This window comes from Physeter macrocephalus, chromosome 2 (genome assembly GCF_002837175.3).
Source record: "Physeter macrocephalus isolate SW-GA chromosome 2, ASM283717v5, whole genome shotgun sequence".
Lineage (NCBI taxonomy): Eukaryota > Metazoa > Chordata > Mammalia > Artiodactyla > Physeteridae > Physeter > Physeter macrocephalus.
The window spans coordinates 132,504,615-132,525,878 of record NC_041215.1 but is presented as its reverse complement, the minus strand read 5'-3'; the positions used below and the strand labels follow the sequence as shown (position 1 = coordinate 132,525,878).

The window sequence follows — 21,264 nt, the reverse complement described above, 5'->3', positions numbered from 1 at the left end:
ACCACTGCGCCACCAGGGAAGCCCCTTCAAACGGTTTTTAAACTCCAAGAAAGATACATTTTACAAGCTTCCTACCCAAGGTGTGGTCCTCCATTCATGAGGTCAAAGACCTGGGCAGGGTTCAGCAGCTGCTTGAATCTTCTGAGGAACTTCACACCCTGGTTGTCCCCGCTTTTTGAATTGACGAAGACCAGCAATGGACTCGTGCAGGATGGGGGACACGTGGCCTTCCAGAAGCCTGGGCATGAGGACGGAAAAGGACACAAGAAAATCTGAAAGCCACGAAAGACATCAGGGCGCCCTCAACCGTGTACCAAGCAGACACCCCCTGTGGGACCTACAACTTACACGTACATGCCCAGGAAACCAGCAAGAGATTAATCCACGTTTCCACAACGCCATCCCCCGTGTAGAGGGAAGCGAGTCCTCATCTGGTCTGACCTCCCCTCTGCAGGACGCTAAATGTCGGACACTGCTCTCAATCTAGCAGAGGTGACTTCCTGAAACACGTGCCCCGGTTTCCAAGTTCCCACCGACACTTGTTAACATGCATCATCGTGTACCATCTGGACAAGCGAGCGCAGAGGCGGAAGAGCGTGTAATTAACGTCAGCTACTAGACGAGCCTAGTTGACGGACAGCCCACGTCAAAGACGGAGAAGCATCTTAGACTCGGTTTCTACTCGACAGCCAATGGACCCACCACCTTCAAGTACGGTCCTGGCCAGAAGCCCAGCTGTCAGGACACTGTTCATCACCTCCTCTCCTTTCCCCACAGTGGCTAGGCCTGACCTCTTCCTGACCGCATCTCAAAGTCACTGACACAACCAATTCCAGAGCGGGGAGGGGAGAAGGCCTGGAGAAGGAAGCACGGGGAAACGGCTGAGATGGGAGAGCACGTGGTACCCACCATCGGAATCGACGCTGTTGAGGGCGGTGGGCGGGATGACCGACACCTTGCACAGGCCCAGCGGGCACTTGGGCAGGAGGGACTCTCTACACGCCGCGTGCACCTGCAACATGGGCCCGCTCGTCAGAGGCGGCGCCAGCCTCCCGCCCGCACCCCAGAGCTCTCCCCAGCCCTGCCGCCGCCGGAGCCACGCTCTCGGACCCGGCCGGCCGGTGCCCGTCTGGCATTTGCCCAGCGGCTGCGCTCGCTCACCATGGCCTTGCACCAGAGGCAGCGCCAGTCCTGCAGACGCAGCACGCTGCCGCAGGTCTTGTCGCACACCGTGCACTTGGCGCTCACGGGCAGGTTCCCCTCCAGCCACTGGTGAGGCATGGCGATCTGCAAGCCGCGCAGAGACATGCACCGGGAGTGTCCTCACAGCCTCCACGCGGGCCAAGGGGACCCTCAGGCAAAATGCTCCAAAATGAACTCCACGAGGGGGTGGGGCGGGGTCTGCAGAGCCCTGTCCACCCCACTGCTCCCCTGCCAGCATCCACAGCTCACAGGGACTGGCCAGAGCTCGGGGGCCCCAGACACCAGCGTAACCAACCCTACCCCCACTCTCCTCAAAAAAGAGACCTGAACACAGGCAGGGGGTGGTGGGAGTGCCTCTCGCCCCGGTGCTAGGAGGGCCGTGCAGGGTCCCCGGGCATACCCCGTCCTCGTCCTCGATGATGTCCTTCCCGATGGAGGCCAGCGTGGTCCACTTGCAGTTACTGGTCGCACGCACAGCACAGCGTTTGTGGGCCTTAAACTTACACACTGTGAGAGAATGAACACGTTAACCCTCGGAGCTGCGGCCATGGTCCGGGGGTGAACTGCCCTGCTCTCCTGGGAAAGTTGGGAACCAACATACATGGTTAGTTTACTCATAAACAAAACCACCAGGATGCGTGCAGAGACCGCTCACGGGGAGACCAGGCGTCCAGCCTGGCCAGGGGGCGTCAGGCTTTCTGTGAAGGGCCGCAGACAAAGCAACACAGGCTCCGCGGGCCAACCATTCGGCTCTGTCCCCGCAGCACAAGGGCCGCCGTGGCCACGCTTCACATACGGACACTGAAATTTAAGTTTCACGGGATTTTCTGCATCACAAAACTGTTGCCTTCTTTTGATATTTTTCAACCTTTTAAAATGGTAGAAACCATTCTTAAGTTCACAGGCTGTACGACATGAGGCAGCAGGTGGAAACTGGGCCCGGGGCCACGGTTCAGCTCTCTCTGCTTCTGCCCAAGCCCAGTGCCCCTGTCCTCTAGATCTGGAGGACCATTTACCCAGAGAGGGGCTGAGAGATACTTTAACTCCTTTTTCCCTGTGTCCTCTATGTTTCCTCTTTGTGTCTCATTACTACCAATTCCCTTCTTTTTACTTTGTTCCGTTACTACAAATAATAATTTATCAAAGACTCCTGAGTAGGCAAAGTAAACAAAGGTGGAGTCATACAAGCCACTCTACTCTTGACTGACCTAAGGTGACTGTGCTTGGATTCCTAAGGCTTTGTCATGTCAAACCTCAGGCCACTTTTCCCAGCGGGAAACACATCGTTCGTACCTTCACAGGACAGCCCGTGGGACGTGACCCCAGACAGAGCCTCTCGGCACACATTGCAGTAGGTGGGCCTCGCGTGGGAGCAGGCGTACCAGTTGTGCATCCCTGAGAAGTGGTCCATGCTGTACTGGGTAGGCTGCAAACAAAGATGGCAAAGATGAGGCACCACTCTGACCTCCCTAAACATGGTAACTTGGACGAGATTCAATAAGAAATCAGACAGGGTCACTGCCCGATGGCCCAAAGATGAGCAAAAAGCCTTAAGTTTGCAAGGAGCATGCTGAGAAAGTGAGCTCCAGACCGTAACAGCCCAGCATGGGGGACATTCAGACGGCAGAATACAAGGAGGAGGGTGACAAAAAGGGAGGGCTTCCTCCCCTAACCTCAAAGTGCTCCCTGCTCTGGACCGTCTTCAGCGCTGCGATCCAGTCTTCCATCTCTTTTCTGTTATCTGCACATAGGATGAGTTTCCTACATGGAGTGATGACCTGGAGAAAGAAACAAGAAACATGCAACATGTCCACGAGCAGAAGACAAACGCTAGCAACTATGAAAACTTTTAAAAAAACCTCCCTTCACTATATACTTTCTTTTTTCATGAAAAAGTACTGTTTCATTCAGGTACTCAATTGAACAGAACATAAAGATGGTTGTCATGGGTCATTAAAAGTCAAGAACAATCTCAAACCAAAAAGACAACCAAATTTAGATTACAGATTCACCAAAATCAACTCAAGTGGACATTTACCAACTATCTACTACTGAGACATGGTAATCAGCCGTAGGCAATTTTATTTATTTATTTATTGCTGCGTTGGCTCTTCATTGTTGCATGTGGGTTTTCTCTAGTTGCATCAAGCAGGGGCTACTCTTCCTTGCAGTGCACGGGATTCTCATTGTGGTGGCTTCTCTTTGTTGTGGAGCACGGGTTCTAGGCGCACGGGCTTCAGTAGTTGTGGCACATGGGCTCAGTACTTGTGGCACATGGGCTTAGTTGCTCCGCGGCATGTGGGATCTTCCCGGACCAGGGCTTGAACCCGTGTCCCCTGCATTGGCAGGCAGATTCTTAACCACTGCGCCACCGGGAAAGTACCGGCAATTTTTTTTAAAGGAAAAGAAAACACAGTTTCCATTGCTCCAAAGAACTCACAAGCTGACACCTAGCACTTGAACAGTTTAGGGAAGTCTGATCCACAGTTACTGTAGGAATTTCCTGTGCATTTCAAGCATATCATACATAAATGTTCTTTTAAAAAAACCTTTTACTGTATGAAAACGGAACAACAACCAGCTACTACAGTCAGGCCTGAACAATTTAACTAGAAATGAGGTCATGAACCTGGTAATAATCAACAAATGAAAATTATATCTACAACATATAGAGTTTTTTATAAATCAATAGAAAAAAAGGCTATGAACTTGCATTTCACGAAAGAAATACAAAATGGCTAATAAAGGAATGAAAAGATGCTTAATCACTCTCATCACTGGGGAACACAAATGAAAACAGCAAATTATTTTTCACCTATCAGATTGGCACAGTTCTTAGAGACAATAATCCAGTGTTGGAAAAGGTGTGAGAGAAGAGAGTTCTCCTCAGGTACTCATAGGAGGGAAACAGAGTATAAACCTTTTAGAGAAAAATTTGACAATGTCTATCAAAATTTTTTAAAGTCAAAACCTTTTACCTAATTATTTTTATAATGCTGTAAAATAGCTACATGGTCCCAAAGTCAAATTGACAAAATAAGGCACTGATTTTATGTGTGTCCTCTCATCCTAGTTCCCTCCCTTCCAAAAGGCAGCTTTAAAAATAAGTAGCAGTATGGTTTATCCTCCCATTTGTAAGATACATGCAAATACATGTATATATTCATATTCTCTCTTTTCAAAACAGTAGCATACCACAGACCCTTCTGTCCACTCTCTGCTTTTTTTTTTTTTTTTTTTTGTGGTACGCGGGCCTCTCACTGTTGTGGCCTCTCCCGTTGCGGAGCACGGGCTCCGGATGCGCAGGCCCAGCGGCCATGGCTCACGGGCCCAGCCGCTCCGCGGCATGTGGGATCTTCCCGGACCGGGGCACGAACCCGTGTCCCCTGCATCGGCAGGCGGACTCTCAACCACTGCACCACCAGGGAAGCCCTCTCTGCTTTTTTAATTTAATCACAGTTGGCCCTTGAACAGCACAGGTTTGAACTACAAGGGTCTACTTACACGCAGGTTTTTTCCAATGGCAAATACTCCATGACACGTGGTTGGCTAAATCCACAGATGTGAACCATGGCTAGGGAAGAACCGCGGCAAAGGAGGGCCAATTATAAATTATACCTGGATTTCCAACCGCGTGGAAGGTCAGGGTCCCTGACCTCTGCGCTGTTCAAGGGTCAGCCGCACACATCCTGGCCATCACTCCTTAGCAAAAGACCGCGATTCCTTATTCTTCCAACAGCTGCCCGGTGCTCCACTGCATAGAAGCACCAGAGTCTGTTCAACCGGTCCCTATTCACGGAAGGTCTGGGTTACTGAAAATCCTTTGCTATTTCAAACAGCGGCACAATGAACAGCCTTTACGTGGATCTTTTCATTTTTTTACTGGGTATTTTGGAATAAATTCCTAGAAGTAGAACCGCCCTGACAAAGAATAACTGCGTACACATTATTTTGCTGCTCTTGCCAAATTTCCCTCCAGGGGGTTTGTACCATTTTGCATTCCCACCAGCAGTGTTAGGAAAACGTCTGCTTCCTCATGGATTCACCAATAAAATACGTTATTTAGGGCTTCCCTGGTGGCGCAGTGGTTGAGAGTCCGCCTGCCGATGCAGGGGACACGGGTTCGAGCCCTGGTCTGGGAAGATCCCACATGCCGTGGAGCAGCTGGGCCCGTGTGCCATGGCCGCTGAGCCTGCGCGTCCGGAGCCTGTGCTCCGCAACAAGAGAAGCCCGTGCACCGTGATGAAGAGTGGCCCCCGCTTGTCACAACTAGAGAAAGCCCTCACACAGAAACGAAGACCCAACACAGCCAAAAATAAATAAATAAAAATTTTTTAAAAATACGTTCTTAAACTTTTGGATGTTTGCCCATTTTAGAGCTTTAATTTATATTAGAAAGATCCAATTTAGGAATACCCAACTTAAGTTATTAGATGATCATGTTTCTGGCTCAGAAAATTTAGAAATAGTATTTTATAGATTATCTCTTCCGTGATTTCCATAAACTACCTACAAAGCTTAATCACCGAAGGGGGTAAACAGAACTGGGTCACAAATGCACGGTGCTGTTCATTCTTCCACGACCGGGGTAACCATGATAACTCCACGTAGGGACCATGCTGGGTGTAAAAGAGGTAAGCCTAGGAGAGAGTGCAGGGAGACGGAAAGACAGAACACAGAGGCCTGGAGCGGCCACGCCCTCCTGGGGTCGGGTGGTGGGAGCTGCTCTTTCACTCCTGGAGAGCACGGCAGGCGGCTGTACCCCACCCTCCCAGCAGACGCCGGCCAAGTGTATGCTGTGGACATGGGCTCCCAAGGCCATGACAGGCAAGGTTCCTACTCACACACGGGGGAGAGACAGACAAACCACAAAACAATTTCAGACACTGACAGGAAGCGGGTCGTGTGCAAGGGGGCTGGTGGGTGCTTGGACCGGGTGGTCAGGGAAGGCCGTGGCAGCCTGGCAACCGCCAATGGCCTGGGGTCGGTGCATAAGGAATTTTCATCAGCAACTGTATGTCTATAAGATCTCAGCAAACACTTCTTCATTATTCACTCCAGGGTGAGTTTTCATACTTGAACATTTTTATGAGCACAATAAATACAGTTACAGAAAGACAGTACATTCATTTTGCATAACTCAGGGATTTATTAGGAGTTACTATGATATATCTACAGAAGAGAACAATGAGATTTTTTTATGCCCATCCTATTTTAGGTCTTGACCAACAGATGAATGTCCAAGAACCTGGTTTTCAGCCTTCTTTTTTTAAACTCTTGTGCCTGTTTGACGATACCTCAGATAGAATCCCACCTGGCCACTGACTGTTTGGGAAACGTTTCCCTTCTGGAAAAGGAGAGGTGTTAGAAGTCACCTGCCAGGGTTGTCATGGGACTGAACGGGGCCAAATGTGCACAGGACCCAGCAGGGGGCCCAAACACACCCCTGGTCTGAAGCCCTGCGAGATGTGTAACTTGGAGCAGCTGCCTGTGCCTCCACTTGCTCACCTGAAAACTGGGGCTATTAATGGTGCTGTCACATCCTAGCGGTGCTGTGACGTGTGGGGCAGGGACCACGTAAGGTGCTGAGAACAGCGCCTCGTATGTAAACACCCCACCACCATTACTCTTGGTGCTACTTCAGGCTCTAGGTCCTGATCTTAGGGTATTTTCTCTCTGATGGTACTAAAAGATGGCTCTACATGTGGACAAATCTCCCTGAGACCATTCTGGCGCCAAGAGTCCACCTCCCGATCAAGAGAATCATCACAGAGGACGCCCATCAAATAAAAATCCATCTCTGCTTCTCTCCGGCCGCGCCCTGCCACCTTGAGACAGAATCCGTGTTTCTTAGTTGCCCACAAGACGGGTCATCACTCCATTCCCGTGGAGGCTCCTCCTCCCTGTGGTGGCCTGCAAGCTCCTCAAGAGCCTTCCAGCCCTGGGGGAGCTTCATGGGAGAGGTGAGGCTGGGAGGGCCTCCTCAGGAGGAAGGGAAATGAGAGGCTGTTTCTGAGAGGGAAGCCTTGGACGGGACTTCCTACTGAATGAACCCCTTGGTTTTGGAGACACAGCGGGCAGGACAAGACCCAGGAGAGAAGCAGGAGTTGGATGAGTCCAAGGCAGGAAGAAGGCAGGATTCAGGGGAGATGCCCTAAGGAATAATAAGAGTGTCCCTCTGTTTGGGCTGCAGCCAATACTGTAACTCCTAGAAACCAAGGAATGGTGCGAAAAAGCTAGAACTATCTCCAAAACCTAGCTTTCACACAGAAAAGACTTTAGAGACTAAAAGATACTCTAAATTTTTCAAGCAAATTTGTATGGTAAGAAACAGTTCACCCAACTAAATGAACTGAGAAGGTAAATACACATTAAAAGTAGGGTAATAACGTGAACTTAGAACAAATCAGCAACAGCACAGAGACTCAGCAGGCTAGGTCCATGGCTCGAATAAGCAGACGTGGTATTAAGGGACAGAGCAGAGGAATACGATGGGGCGAGAAGACAGACAGCCACGTGGAAACCCACAAGCTCAAGAGTGAAAGCACACCACACACCCTGAAGTCAGAACATGAATGAAACAGAAAGGATATCCCAGAGGAAGAGCAGAGAAAACGGTGGAAGTACTTCTCACATAACCCTCTGAGGAGGCCAGAGGCACAATAAACAGATCTGAATTCTTAGACCCTTGCTGGAATTCTCCTGAGATAGAAAAACTTAAAAATCAGTAAGAAGAGAAGCACACCAACTGACAGGAAAACGGACAAAAGACTTCAACAGTTATCTCACAACAGTTACTTCACAAGTGACCAATAAGGGACACGAAAAGGTGCCCAACTTGATTAGACATCTGGGAAGTAGAAATTAAGACCCCACGTGGTCCACCCTTCACGGCGGCTGAGCTAAAGAAAGTGCTCGGTGTCTAAAGGCAGTGTGGAGTGCTGGCGGGGACGCAGAGCAACCAGAACTCTCCAGCGGTTCTGGTGGGAATGCAATTTGGTACAGTCACCCTAAGGCTCAGCAATTCCACCCATCGGCCCAACCAAAATACAAATATATCTCCTTCTCGTCGAGACACAGAAAAGGACTTCATGGCATCAGTACTCTTAAGAGGCCCATACTAGACACAACCCAAATGCCCTGCATGGGTAAAGTGGATAAATAACCTATAATGTATTAGTATAATGGAATACTGCAGAGCAATGAGAATGAACCACCTGCTGCTACATGCAATAATGTGATGAGTTTCACAATGCTGAAAGAAGCCAGACACAAAAATATATATATACTATTCATATAAGTTCATTATGCACATACAAAGTTAAAAAAAAATGTAAAACTAATCTATAGGGTTAGAAGCTAGCTGCTTCCAGGAGTTGCTTTGGGGGAGAAGGGTACAAAAGAGAGCTACTGGAGGCTGCTAACGTTCTGTTCCTTGATCCGGAGCATTCATCAACCTGTAGATGCTATAATCGATAACTTTTCCATATGTGTGCTAGACTTCAGTAAAAAGAATATAGAACTCGGAATAAAACTAACAATGTAACTGAATCAAAAGAAAAATGGCAGGGACTTCCCTGGTGGCGCAGCGGTTAAGAATCCGCCTGCCAATGCAGGGGACACGGGTTCAAGCCCTGGGCCAGGAAGATCCCACGTGCCATGGAGCGACTCAGCCCGTGCGCCACAACTACTGAGCCTGCACCCTAGAGCCCGCGCACCACAACCACTGAGCCCAGGTGCCGCAACTACTGAAGCCCGTGCACTTCAGGGCCCAAGTGCCACAACTACTGAGCCCGCGTGCTGCTACTGAAGCCCACGCACCTAGAGCCCGTGCTCCGCAACAAAGACTTCACCTTGCCATCAGCCTGGCTACATTATAAAAGGAAATGACATCACTCACAAGTTACCACTGTTGGCGGGTCGCTTAAAAAATTTAAAGTTTTGCAGGGCAATTTGACAAAATCTCATCAAGCTAAAGACGCGCCCACCTGGCAATTCTACCCTTCGAAGCGCCCTCCAGAGAAACTCGCACTGTGCGCCCAGGAAGGCTGGTGTAAGACTGTTCCCTGCAGCGCTGTTGGTGAGGCTGAAATCTGGGAAAACGTCGCAATGTTTCTTCGCGACGCGAAGCCCGCGCACCGCGACAAAGAGCAGCCCCTGCCCGCCGCAACTAGAGGAAGCCGCGCGCAGCAACGAAGACCCAATGCAGTACCCCACACCAAAAAAAAAAAAAAAAAAAAAAAAGACAAACGGCATGGCTACCCAGACCCTTGGATAAAGTCTGTTTAGAAAACTAAATGCACAAGAGAGGCAAAAGAAGACAGAAGTGTATCACGAACATGAGAGACTGGCAGAGATAGCTCTGCCATTAAAATAGTGGACAGATCTTAAACACAGGAAAAGTGGTCAGTCTTATTCATAAGATAAATGCAAATTAAAATTACAAGACACCTATTTTTTACCTACACAAGTTTGATAACCTGCTCTGTTGAGTCTCATACATCGAGGGGTAAATAAATAAACTCCTACAGAGAACATCTGGTGAAATCTAGCAAACTTTAAAATATACATCTTTGTCTTAGCAATAGTGCTTCTACAAATATGTCTTCGGGAGCACTGACACAGAGTGTATATGAGGTAATTCATGAAAGTTCACTGTAAAGACAAAAGGAACAACTGAAATACTGATCAAGGTATGATTGGCAGGACGCTGGCGACGTAAATCATGGCACCTTCATATATCGGGAGCCTACACAGCCTTAAACAGACTGAAGCTACTTACTCCTCATGCCCTTACAGGGATCAGCCTCTAAGATATATTGTTAAGTGCTCAAAACAAACTGCAGGAATAGTCTGGGTGTACAGGAAAAAGTAACTTAGTCACCTCTGGGAGGGGACTTCTGAGGGACCGGGAAACTTACTTTATACCTTTCATCCTTTTGAGCTCTTTACCATGTGCCTGTATTCACTATAATTATTTTTAAGATAAAACCTGGGCTTCCCTGGTGGCACAGTGGTTGAGAGTCCGCCTGTCGATGCAGGGGACACGGGTTCTTGCCCCGGTCCGGGAAGATCCCACATGCCGCGGAGTGGCTAGGCCCGTGAGCCATGGCCGCTGGGCTTGTGCGTCCAGAGCCTGTGCTCCACAACGGGAGAGGCCACAACAGTGAGAGGCCCACGTACCGCGCAAAAAAAAAAAAAGCCTTAAGTTTATGATATATGCTAAAAACAAAAAAAAAGAACTTTCTAAGTTCTATATTTTTTCCTTATTAATTTTTGTTCCTATCCTTGCATAGAAATGATCTTCCTGGAAATACGAGAAAATGCTAGATACTCTAAATGAGTCTAAGACACCCAAGTCAGACAAATATCTTCCAATATCCTGGGAAGAATTAGCCGGGAAAGCTACTAAACCCCGGGCAGTGATCTTTGAGAAATCAAGGAGAGAAAGGAGACATGCTGGAAACACACAGATATGATGTCTCAGTGGAGAAGGTGGGCGCTTGAGTTACACACACAGGAGCAGACAGGACAGGGAAGCAGCCAAGAGGATGTCAGCAGCAGCTCCCCCGGCCGGGCACTCGGCAATGCTGGGGAATCCGCTAGGTGTTGACAGGTGTCTGCTTGTCCCAGCTTCCCCACCACGTGATGGAGGAGGTTATCAGGAGAGGAAACTGAGGCCTGCCGAGTGACTTGCCCCAAGTCCCACAAGTAACGAAGCAGGGGGCCGGGACCCTGGGCAGGCTGGCTCAGGCCTGGCTCCTGACCTCTACCCAACAGCGGGTCCCCACCTGGATTCCAGGCAAGACTGCCACGTGAGCGATGCCAGGAATGGAGGGGCTGAATGTAGGGAAGGAACCGGCAGTCGCCAAGAGCTCTCCTAGGCTCACTCGGAACAGGCAGTGTCTGGTGCGTTGCATTTCCTTTTTGACAGGAATACGGGCCTGGAGGATCAGTGCAAGGATGACAGGGACATCTCACTGAGTCACCCGACCACTGCCCCTCCCACTCCAACCAGGTTTCCCAAGAGTTCACAACAGAGGGTGGAGAAATACGATCTGGGGGACGATGATAAGGGCGGTCCATGATTCACCAGCAAAGTCCTGTCCAGCAATTCCTCACCACGGATTTGGATGTGCCTCTCATTTGTAAATGGGACCTTAAATGACAAAAAGATCGAGATCCTGCAAACTTTGTCACGCTGGGACTACAGGCCAAGCCAAACCACTTTAGCAGTAATGAATGTGAGGCCCTGAGCCTGGGATGGGCCAAAGGCCACGACAAGCAGGGCAAGCAGGCAGGGCAGACATGCAGCCTGGGTCATCAGGTTTCACAGATCCAAAAATAATAAGAGTAACCAGCCGACTTCTGATTCCGGGAAGACGGTTAGACATACTTTTCCTTATTCCTCTGGCTAAGTACAGCTAAAATCCTGGACTTAGATATAAAAAAATATGCAAAGGCTCTGAAGGGTGGAGAGAAGAGGGCCTGAGGAATGACAAGGCACTGAGTTCTCTCGGGTCTCTGTTTGCCCCTGACATCCTAAACATGGAGCTGAAGAAGCCCAGCCAGAAACACCAAGGAGTACGGAAAGAATTTTAAAAAGCTCACCAAAAGCCTGCCCCCTCCGGCCGTGGCTCCAGGAGAGGGGAGCCTAACAAGGCAGAATCCACAGTGGGAGAGCAGCCAATAACCACTCTACTCCAGCCAAACGGAGACAACTGTGGCCCCCACGCCCACCACGCAGGCAGCAATAAGGCTCCAGCACAGGCCACGTGTTGCCCAGAGAACACCAGGTAGGGACTTTCACCCCTGCCAGCCACATCCCCACAGTGTCAGAGGGTATACAGAGGCAAATTAGCACAAGAAAAGGTATTCAACATCAACAGCCATTCAGGAAACGCTGATTAAAATCACAATATGACTATACACCTACGAGAATGGCTAGAAGAAAAAAGTGACAACACCAAATGCTAGAGAAGATGTCAGAGAAACTGGCGCATACTGGGGGGAATGTACAGCCACTCTGCAAAACAGTTTGGCAGTTTCTTTAAAAACCAAACATGAAACTACAAGACAACCCAGGGATTACACTCTTGGGCATTTATCCCGAGAAATGAAGACCTATGTTCACACAAAAAACCTGTCCATGAATGTTTATAGCAGCTTTATTGATAATCACCAAAACCTGGAAACAACCCAGATGTCCTTCAGTGGTAAATGATTAAACTCACAGTGGCACACCCATTCCAAGGAACACCACTCTGTAAAAAAAAGAAACTATCATACACACAGCAACCTGGAAGGATCTCCAAAGAGCTCTGCTGGGCGAAAAAGCCATTCCCCAAAGGTTACATACTACCCGATCCCATTTACAGAACATTCTTGAGATAACAAAATTACAGATATACAGAACAGATTGGTGGTTGCCAGGGGATAAGAACAGGAGTGGGTGTGGCTATAAAAGGACAACCAGGGGATCCTTGCGGAGGTGGAAACCTGGATCTTAACAGTACCAATATCACCTTCCTGGTTGTGATATTTTACTTAGGTTTTCCAAGATGTTACCAACGGACGGAACTGGGTAAAGGACACAAAGGATCTCTGTATTATTTCAATTCCATGTGAATCTACAATGATCTCTAACTAAAAGGTTTAATTAAAAATAAGCAACCACGATCAACATTTCCTAATAACTAATATGTTTAAATTAAATGTTAAACATTTAGAACAATGCTGTATTTCTTAAGAACAGGGGCACGTGTGGTCTCACTCAGCACAGATTAAAAGTATAATCTTACCTTGCTAAAGTCCTTTATCTGTAGGTGGCACAAACTCATGAAATCCACATCTGATGTGCCAAGGAAATATTATGCGGACGCACCCTGGGTACATAATCTCAAAGAAATCGAAATTGGGTCCTCCCCACGTGACGTGAGGGTCACAGTGCCTGCTGTTTTCCGGCTGTGACACGTGGGCTGGTGGTCACACCTGCACAAGACAGAGCACCGGAAATGGCAGGGCTCACTTCTGCACACAACAGTGCTTGAGAAATCAGTGAGGCCACATCTTACGTCAGCTGTGAACCTCAGTCCTGCCCGCAAACAGCTCTGTACTTCCGGGGCGGGGCGGCCCCAGCGCCCGCAGACAGCAGGTGCTCTCCGGGAGCACCAGAAACACCCCCGAGACAAGCTGCCCCCCCGCAGATCGCCCTGCCCAGCGGACAGGCCCACGCACACACCGGGACGCGTCCTCCCGCCAACTGCCCACCGCCCCCGGAGGCCTCACCCTCACCTCGTCTCCCACGCTCAACCCTCATCTGGAGGCTCCAAATTCTTCCTTTCTTCTCAGAAATAAATTCAGTCAGTCTTCCATTCCAACAAACAGACAAGATCCCTGTTCCCTGGAGCTTACATTCAAATTCAGACAGGAAATAAATACTGTACTAAAGAAGTAAATTATATAGCACAGAGAGTAGTACTGGGGATAAAGTCTGTGGGGAGAGGAGAGAGACCAGAAGGAGGAGGTCAAGAGACTGAGCTAGGCCTCACTGGAAAGGACTGGACGGATGTGGAAGAGAAGAGCCTGAAGCAGGGGCACGGCCAGTGGCTGCAGCGAGCGAGCCGGGGAGAGGGGAGAGGGGCCGGGCAGCCTGGAGAAGCGACAGGGCCCAGAGTGCCCGGGGGCGCCTGTAAGAGCTCTGGCTTTCAGCCCCAGTGAAATGGGGGCCGGGGAGCTTTCCAGCAGAAGGCTGACATCTGACTTGGGTTTAAAGGGCATCATTCCGGCTGCATTATTGAAAACCGGGAGTAGAGGGTAGGGCAGAAGTCGGGAAACCTTGTGGGAGCGGGCGTGCTCAGCAATCCCATGGAGAGAGGAAGGGGAGGGGAGAGCGGGACTGACGCCTCCTGAAGACAAGGGGTTTCCTGACAGAATGTACAGACAGGAGCCACAGAGACCCCTGGAGCAGCGGGGGAGAGGCCACCACCCTGGGAGGGGAAGGCTCTGAGCCGGCTTGGCAGCTGGGAGCCGGGGGGCAGCAGTGCAATTCTGGACGTGCTGGGCTTGGGTGGTCTATCCAGATGCTGGGCATGGCCAAGATTTTATCTCGTTCATGAGACTTCATCCCCTTGCCATCAGCCTGGCTACATTATAAAAGGAAATGACATCACTCACAAGTTACCACTGTTGGCGGGTCGCTTAAAAAATTTAAAGTTTTGCAGGGCAATTTGACAATATCTCATCAAGCTACAGACGCGCACACCTGGCAATTCTACCCTTCGAAGCGCCCTCCAGAGAAACTCGCACTGTGCGCCCAGGAAGGCTGGGCTGGTGTAAGACTGTTCCCTGCAGCGCTGTTGGTGAGGCCGAAATCTGGGAAAACGTCGGCAGTGGGACACATCATACACTGGACCCCAATGTAAGCCACAAAACTAACCCTGGAGCGCTGTGAGCCTCAACTCACTGTACCTGTGAAAAGTTCTGAGGCTCATGTCCCACTCCCTGGAAATTCTGATTTAATTCTAGAAATCAGGAATCTGTCATTTTAAACCTTGAACCACTTAACTAAAGATGAATATATCCACATGGATAAAACTCAGAAACGCAATACTGGGTGAGAAAAAAGCAAGCTGCGGGAGATGTGTACTGTGACACCATTTATTATAAGTTTTTAAACTGATTAAACAATACTATGTATTGTTTATACCTACATATATGAGTAGAGAAAGTATAAAAAAGGATGCAAACAAATGATAAACCGCAAACTCAGAATGGCGGTGACCTCAGGGGAGGGAGGGCAGGAAGGGAACAGGATAAGAAAGGGAATATAAAGGACTCCAAGTACATCCATAATGTTTCTTTCTCGGGCTGGGAAGTGTACAGAGTTGTTCATTATGTTACTTTTTGAATGCCTGAAATATTTAATAATTTTTACAAATGTTAAATGTTTTGGCACTAAAATATCCAAGCTAGGGCTAGACATACACCATGTTTTGTACTTAGAGTTTATAGTATTTACACACAAACACACACACATACAGAGTACATACAATTTACTGTACTTATGGTTTACAGTATAAATTTATAGTTTGCCTTGTGGTTATAGCTTAGCCCCACAGAAGGGAATTGTGTCAGCCTGAAACCATGCCTGCAGACAGATTCTGCTGGTAAAACCGGGGAATCTCCAGCAGCCTGAACTTGGCGGTCATGCGTTCATTCACTCTCCACACAGAACGCCCTCCTCTGGGCACTCGCGTGGCAGTCACACGCCCCGCCCACCTCTGCTGGCTGCCATGCACTTCGTAGCAGACACAACGGTTCCTAATTTGCCTCTCAAATTTCTCATCTCAAAGTAGATTTCTGAATCCTAAAGGAGCTGGCTGAGTGTGTGAAAATGAAGTTGATGCTTTATGAAGGGAGAAAGGGGGAGGCGCTGGCTGGACGGCTCAGAAGAAAGCTTTTAGAGACCAACAAAGAACCTTCTCTCCCAACACAGCCCCTGGTCAACCATTAGGGTGGCAGCTACCAGAAGCCGACATCAAACCCCAGAAACTCCCTTTCTGCGGGGTTCTCAACGCGCACAGAGATACGTGTCCTGCTGCTAAAAGGACAAGCGAGCTCAGTGAGCCCAGTGATGGATGAGAGGTGTGGAGAGAGGACAGTACAGCACAGCAGCTACAACAGACTGAGCCCTCAGAGGGCCACTGGGACAGATGCCTTGTCCCTCTAGTCCTCAGCTTCTTAACCTCAGGGTCACGGCCCCGATGAATGAGAGAGGCCATTATTGCTGTTGGTGCCTGGAGCTGTCACCTGCTGTCCTCCAGCAGGAAGGCATTGGTCCGAAGGCCAGCACAGCTCAGGGCACGTGAGGCGACGATGAGAGCAAAAGGCTGGCTCCCCAGCTGCTCCCACAGCGAGACGGCAGTCACAGCAGACACCTGGGTACAAGAGACACCCAGCAGCCCATGGGGGCGTCTGGTCAACACGTGCCCGAAGCGCCGTCTGACGCCACTGGGCAAAAATCACCTGCACCTACGGGGAGACTACTTGAGGCCCCGTGGTACTTGGGGATCTGGGTGAAACTTCTCCTGTGACAAAGCTCAGACAATGGGAATTCATCACTGAGAAGCTTATCCGACCTGCAGGCTTTCTACTCGGCCAGGTGGTGACCAAACAGCGTTTCTAGCATGTGGGTGAAGTCACACCACCAAGCCCATGGCTTTAAAAATCCCAGCCTTCCACTTCTAAGAAATAGAAGACATAAATCAGCCCTCTAGAGGTACTTACAATAACCTACAATTCACTCCACTTAATTCATTCTAAATCCTTGTAATTTTAACTTCTTCCCCACGCAGCTTCCCATGGCCTCATCACCCACCATCACCTGGAACTCTTACCTTCCACTCTTCCCTCTTTCAGATCGTTTTCCAACTGCTCAAAATGGATCAGAATTGAAGTGGCCCAGCAAAAACAAAACTCAAGTTTTAAAGCCGATGGGCAAGAACCGGTGGGTCACCGAAGTAGACCAGAGACGCAGAGAAGCCCATTAGCACGGCGCAGTTTAGCCACCGACCCAAAGAGGAGCAAAGGGGCCGTGTCCGCGCAGGATTAGGAACCTGGAAATACTCGGCTAAATATAGCTCCCCGGTCCGCGGGGCTTGGAAAGGTGGCCAAGAATAAGCATCTGGCACGCTCAGTCATTTCTGTCACTTCCTGTTACTCACATCCTGCCGTTGCGATGCTGCCCGAAACACCGGGTTCGCCATACACAATCCCCACCTGGAAGCCCCGATATACAGACTATTCACGACAGCTGGGATGTGCGTAGACAAGGGACTTCCTCACATGGTATCATACGAAACACAAAAATAGACACCACCACGCAAACAAGCTCCTGGAGGGCCCTGTGGGAAAGCAGCCCGGGATGCTGGTCCAGACACCCAGGCTCCCCGCCCCGCATCTGCCCTCCAGAGAGGAACCAGGCCTTGACGGCTGATGGGACACCCTCCTCTCTGAAGCTGCACCTCACCTCCAGTCACAGGGCAGCTTTGGGGGCAAAGAGGGGTCCCCACCACCACTGCTACTCGACCTACCCGGGGGCCCGAAGCATCCAGTCAAAGCCAAGCACCCTCTTCCCTGCCCACCTCCCAGCCCTCCTGAGGACACTGGCCACAGGGACTGCAGGACGCCCAGGCAGGGAGCAAAGCCAACTAGGCCACAGGTCAAACTCACATGTAACTTATCAGAAGACAGATTTTTCAAAAGGAACAAAAAGTAAGATGAAGCAAAAAGTAAAAGTTATGCCTACAACTGAAATGGGACGAAAGTATTTCAAGTTACTCATCTATTCAATATTTCAATGGTGCTTCGTTAGCTTTGAAATGTGTTCAGTGTGAGGGAAACCTTGGAGATGAGAGGCAGCCCTGAGCAGGGTGGCAGAGGCAGAGAGGCCCTGGGGGGAGGGGTACCATTGCCCACAAAGGGCACCCAGGTATGGGGGTGGTGCCCCAGAGGCGGGAAACAGGAGACGGCAAGCAGAAGGCAAAATACAAACAAACAAAATCTAACAGGCTTCCAATGGCAAAACGCTAGAAATAGCCTAAACCTCAAAAAACTGGGGAGCGGTGACATACATAAATAATGACGTTTCATACGATGCGATACCATTTAGCCAATTTTAAAAAGGGTGATCGATGACAGTGCATATTTATGTACAGAGATGTTCATAAGATAATAAATTTTAAAAGCAGGCTACAAATTAGTACGCATAATTGGTCCGATTTTTTGTAAAAACTGAAGTGTATGTACTGATATTCACAGGAAAATGCCTAAATCTATATCTATATCAGGGTCTCTGAACCCGAGCACTACTGACCCTCTGGGCCCAATAATTCTTTGTTGCAGGGACTGTCCCCCACAGCGCTGGAGGATGCTGAACAGCATCCTTGAACATGCCAGTAGCATGCCCTCAACAACCCCCTCACCTAGGTGTCACACGCCACAATGTCTCCAACTGCCAAATGTCCTTCTGTGGGCGAATCTCACCTCCCCAACTCCTTAAACCCGCCCATGTTTGAGAACCACAGGGCTCTATAATAGTGTTTGCATCTATGATCTCAGTGATAAGACTACTGAGTGTTTATTGTTCATTTTGGTTATGTGTGCTTAATTATTTCTAAGGAACGGGCTATTTGTATAAAAAACCGAATAAAAGAACAATCTGAGCACTGGTAAAACATTACAGGTGTTTTTGCTATAATGTAAAATTTGAGTTGCTGAAAATCCTCACATTCTACAAAAGTGCACAATAAAAATGTTAAGTCTCGCGGGAAAGGACGAGCTGGAGCAGACAGACCACTCAAAACCTAGGCAATGCTACAGCCAAGCATTAACAGAACAAGAATCTTAACAAAAACACTAGCACTGTACAAACTTTAAAGTACATAAGGAAATACTACAGTAAATTTAGAACTTTACCTTTGAAAAAAATGAAGGAGCTTCATGGACGGCAGCTGCCGCAGCTGAGTTACAGATCAGAGACAGGCAAAGCGCACAGAGAGCAAGATTCAATAAGCAAGTTGCAGGCAGAGCCTGCAGGCCTCGAGGGCAGGGCTGTGCTCCTCCCTGGCTGGGTCAGTACACTTTTTGTCACGGAAACACACCACAGCAGAAGGGACTTTAATTGCATCTCCCTCTTGGCTACTGCACAAAAGGAACGATTAGCTCAAACACCTAGAATTATTATTATCCCAGTGATAATGAAACTCTAAACCAAAGTACCCTGGCAGTGGGTCCTGAAGGGACGTGAGGACGGAGGGAGTGGAATGGGGGTGCCTTGGCAATCTAATCTGGAGGCCACCATGCTATCACAATTCATCTGTTTTCCTCTGGGATTATTTGATGGTAAATCTGCATATACCCAGGTGTATCCACAGTAACCTTACAGTTAGCAACTATCAAGGGAAGGGGGGGGAGGGGAGGGGAGGAGACACATAAGCAACCTCTATAGTCCAAGGTCTGCCTGCCATGCACTTTTCTGATCACTGAAGGTCAAGCTGATTAGGCAGCCAGACTTCCAAGAGCAAAGTGGCCTGAGGTAAGAACACCTGCATCTGCTGACTCGCCAGGGGTCTGTCCCTGGGACAAAGCCTTGTGCACATCTTGACTGATAAGCTGATCTCAGGCTGTCTGTTAAGTTAACCACGGACTAGCTACCAGGCAGCATGCCTTGCCGCCAGAAACAAACAAAACACCGAAGAAAAAACAAGGTTTACAAGGAATTTATTAAAGGGCATATTTATATTACACTTCTGTGTTTAAAAATATATATTTAAAGGAAGGGACACACATAGGCTGGAAAACTGGAAGTTGACACCTCAGGTTTTTTTCTTTTCCTTCTGGTTTTCTGTATCTTCCAAAATGTCCACAGTAAGGGGTATTTTTAAATTATCTATGTTTCTTTTTTTCCTACAAAAACAACATCTGGGACAAAAACTACTCGTTGCCTACACAACTAGCATTTTCCCTTCTTCCTCACAAACTGACCTTGGTGTTCCCGATGGCCCCTAGCTCGGCCTAGCTCACAGAGCACGCTCCACCGCCCCTGACCTAGGGACGCAAAAGAGGTACACAAGCTGACGTGCCGGGGCCGGTGGGGGGACCTCCCAGGAAAGCTCTTTGAGAGGATGACACAGTGGCAGCCTCTGCCCACCCACTCCCTGCGGCCCCTGCTCCTGGCATTTGGCCCCCGGGAGGGGCCCTGAGACCCTACCGACTGTGGGGCTCCAGACTGGCTAAGCCTGCTGGGCCCTAGTCTTTTCAAGGAGAAAAAAACAAACCTCTGCCTTACTTAAACCACTGTCACCTGGGTTTTCTGTTAAACACCCCAGACCTAAACTGAATTAAGACACCGTCTCCATCATCACACAGAGAAGAAAACCGTGGCACAGAGACTGAGCCTTCTTCACGCTCCAGGTAAAGAACTTGATTTACTTCGTTACTTGAGAACTGAAAACTGTCCACTCAAATGGCAGCAGCACCAAAGGAGCCTGATTTAACAGAGTAACAGTAAGGCTGAAATAGGAACACCACAAATCAAATCTGACGACTTCCATCAGGGCTGGGCAAACTTCCGCCTGCCACCTGTTCTTGAAATAAAGCTTTATTAGAACACAGCCACACCTGTTCATTTACAGACAGCCACAGAGACCCAACAGCCGCCAAGGCCTGAAATGCCTGGCCCTTTAGAGAACTTTGCTGCTGACCTCTGATATACGTCATTCCATACATCTTAGGAGGAACATAAAGAGAATTCGCTATATGTAAGAGAGATAAATAACAAGGACCTACTGTATAGCACAGGGGACTATATTCAGTATCTTGTAACAACCTACAATGGAAAAGAATCTGAAAAAGAGTGGATATATGTAGACATGTATAACTGAATCACTTTGCTGTACACCTGAAACTAACACAACACTGTAAATCAACTACACTTCAATTCAAAACTGGTAAAAAATAAAATAAAATACAATAAAGATTTTGATGTGAAGGTGTCAAATGCAATTTGCTGCATAATAGATGGAATTTGCACCTTGTCCCTTTTCTGACTCTGGTTCCTCTAAGGAGGGGGTCTCTGCTCTGTTCCCAGAGGAACCCCTGAGTGCCTGGCAGACAGTACGCACTCAATAAATAATGAAGGAATGGAACACTTGCCCTTAACATGAAGGGTCACCTCTGAAAACTGTGTATACATGCTGACACTTACTAAGCAGTGTAGGATGAAAAACCTTACAAAGTGAAAACTACCACAACAATATACACTTCCGCAAATCTCCCCTAACACCCCCTCCCCCATTTTATGTGGACTATTTCAATGTAGTTTACCCAGTGGGTTGAGGATCCCCAGGTTCTCTGACCTTACTGTGACTCAGTCTGGGAGATAAAAGGTCTGGGAAAATGACCACATCTCACGCTGAGGTCACACTGCTACGTACGTGAGGATGCTCTCAAGTTTTGCTCCCAGCAAAGGACTAGGCCAGCAGGAGAAGAACCCGAGGT

The 21,264-nt window shown here is 48.9% G+C and overlaps 1 protein-coding gene and 1 long non-coding RNA gene across 11 annotated transcripts in view; both read right to left on the bottom strand.

The window, feature by feature from the left end:
• Positions 1-21,264, bottom strand: part of DGKD (diacylglycerol kinase delta) — a 112,328-nt gene that overhangs the window by 39,155 nt on the left and 51,909 nt on the right. For all 10 annotated transcript variants that reach the window (XR_008619336.1, XR_008619337.1, XR_008619342.1 and 7 more), the window contains exons 4-9: positions 2,877-2,981; positions 2,497-2,629; positions 1,604-1,710; positions 1,162-1,287; positions 910-1,012; positions 76-238 (exon numbers count right to left, since the gene is read on the bottom strand). Coding sequence is in view for 7 of the 10 variants with exons in the window: in XM_055090644.1 (XP_054946619.1) it covers positions 76-238; positions 910-1,012; positions 1,162-1,287; positions 1,604-1,710; positions 2,497-2,629; positions 2,877-2,981 (737 nt within the window). In the remaining 3 variants the exon portion in view is untranslated. The remainder of the gene's footprint in view (positions 1-75; positions 239-909; positions 1,013-1,161; positions 1,288-1,603; positions 1,711-2,496; positions 2,630-2,876; positions 2,982-21,264) is intronic.
• Positions 5,417-16,682, bottom strand: LOC114484723 (uncharacterized). Its single transcript, XR_008619346.1, has 4 exons — positions 16,602-16,682; positions 13,498-16,142; positions 13,005-13,194; positions 5,417-12,467 (listed from the first exon to the last, which is right to left on the bottom strand). It is a non-coding gene; the product is annotated as an uncharacterized lncRNA (long non-coding RNA).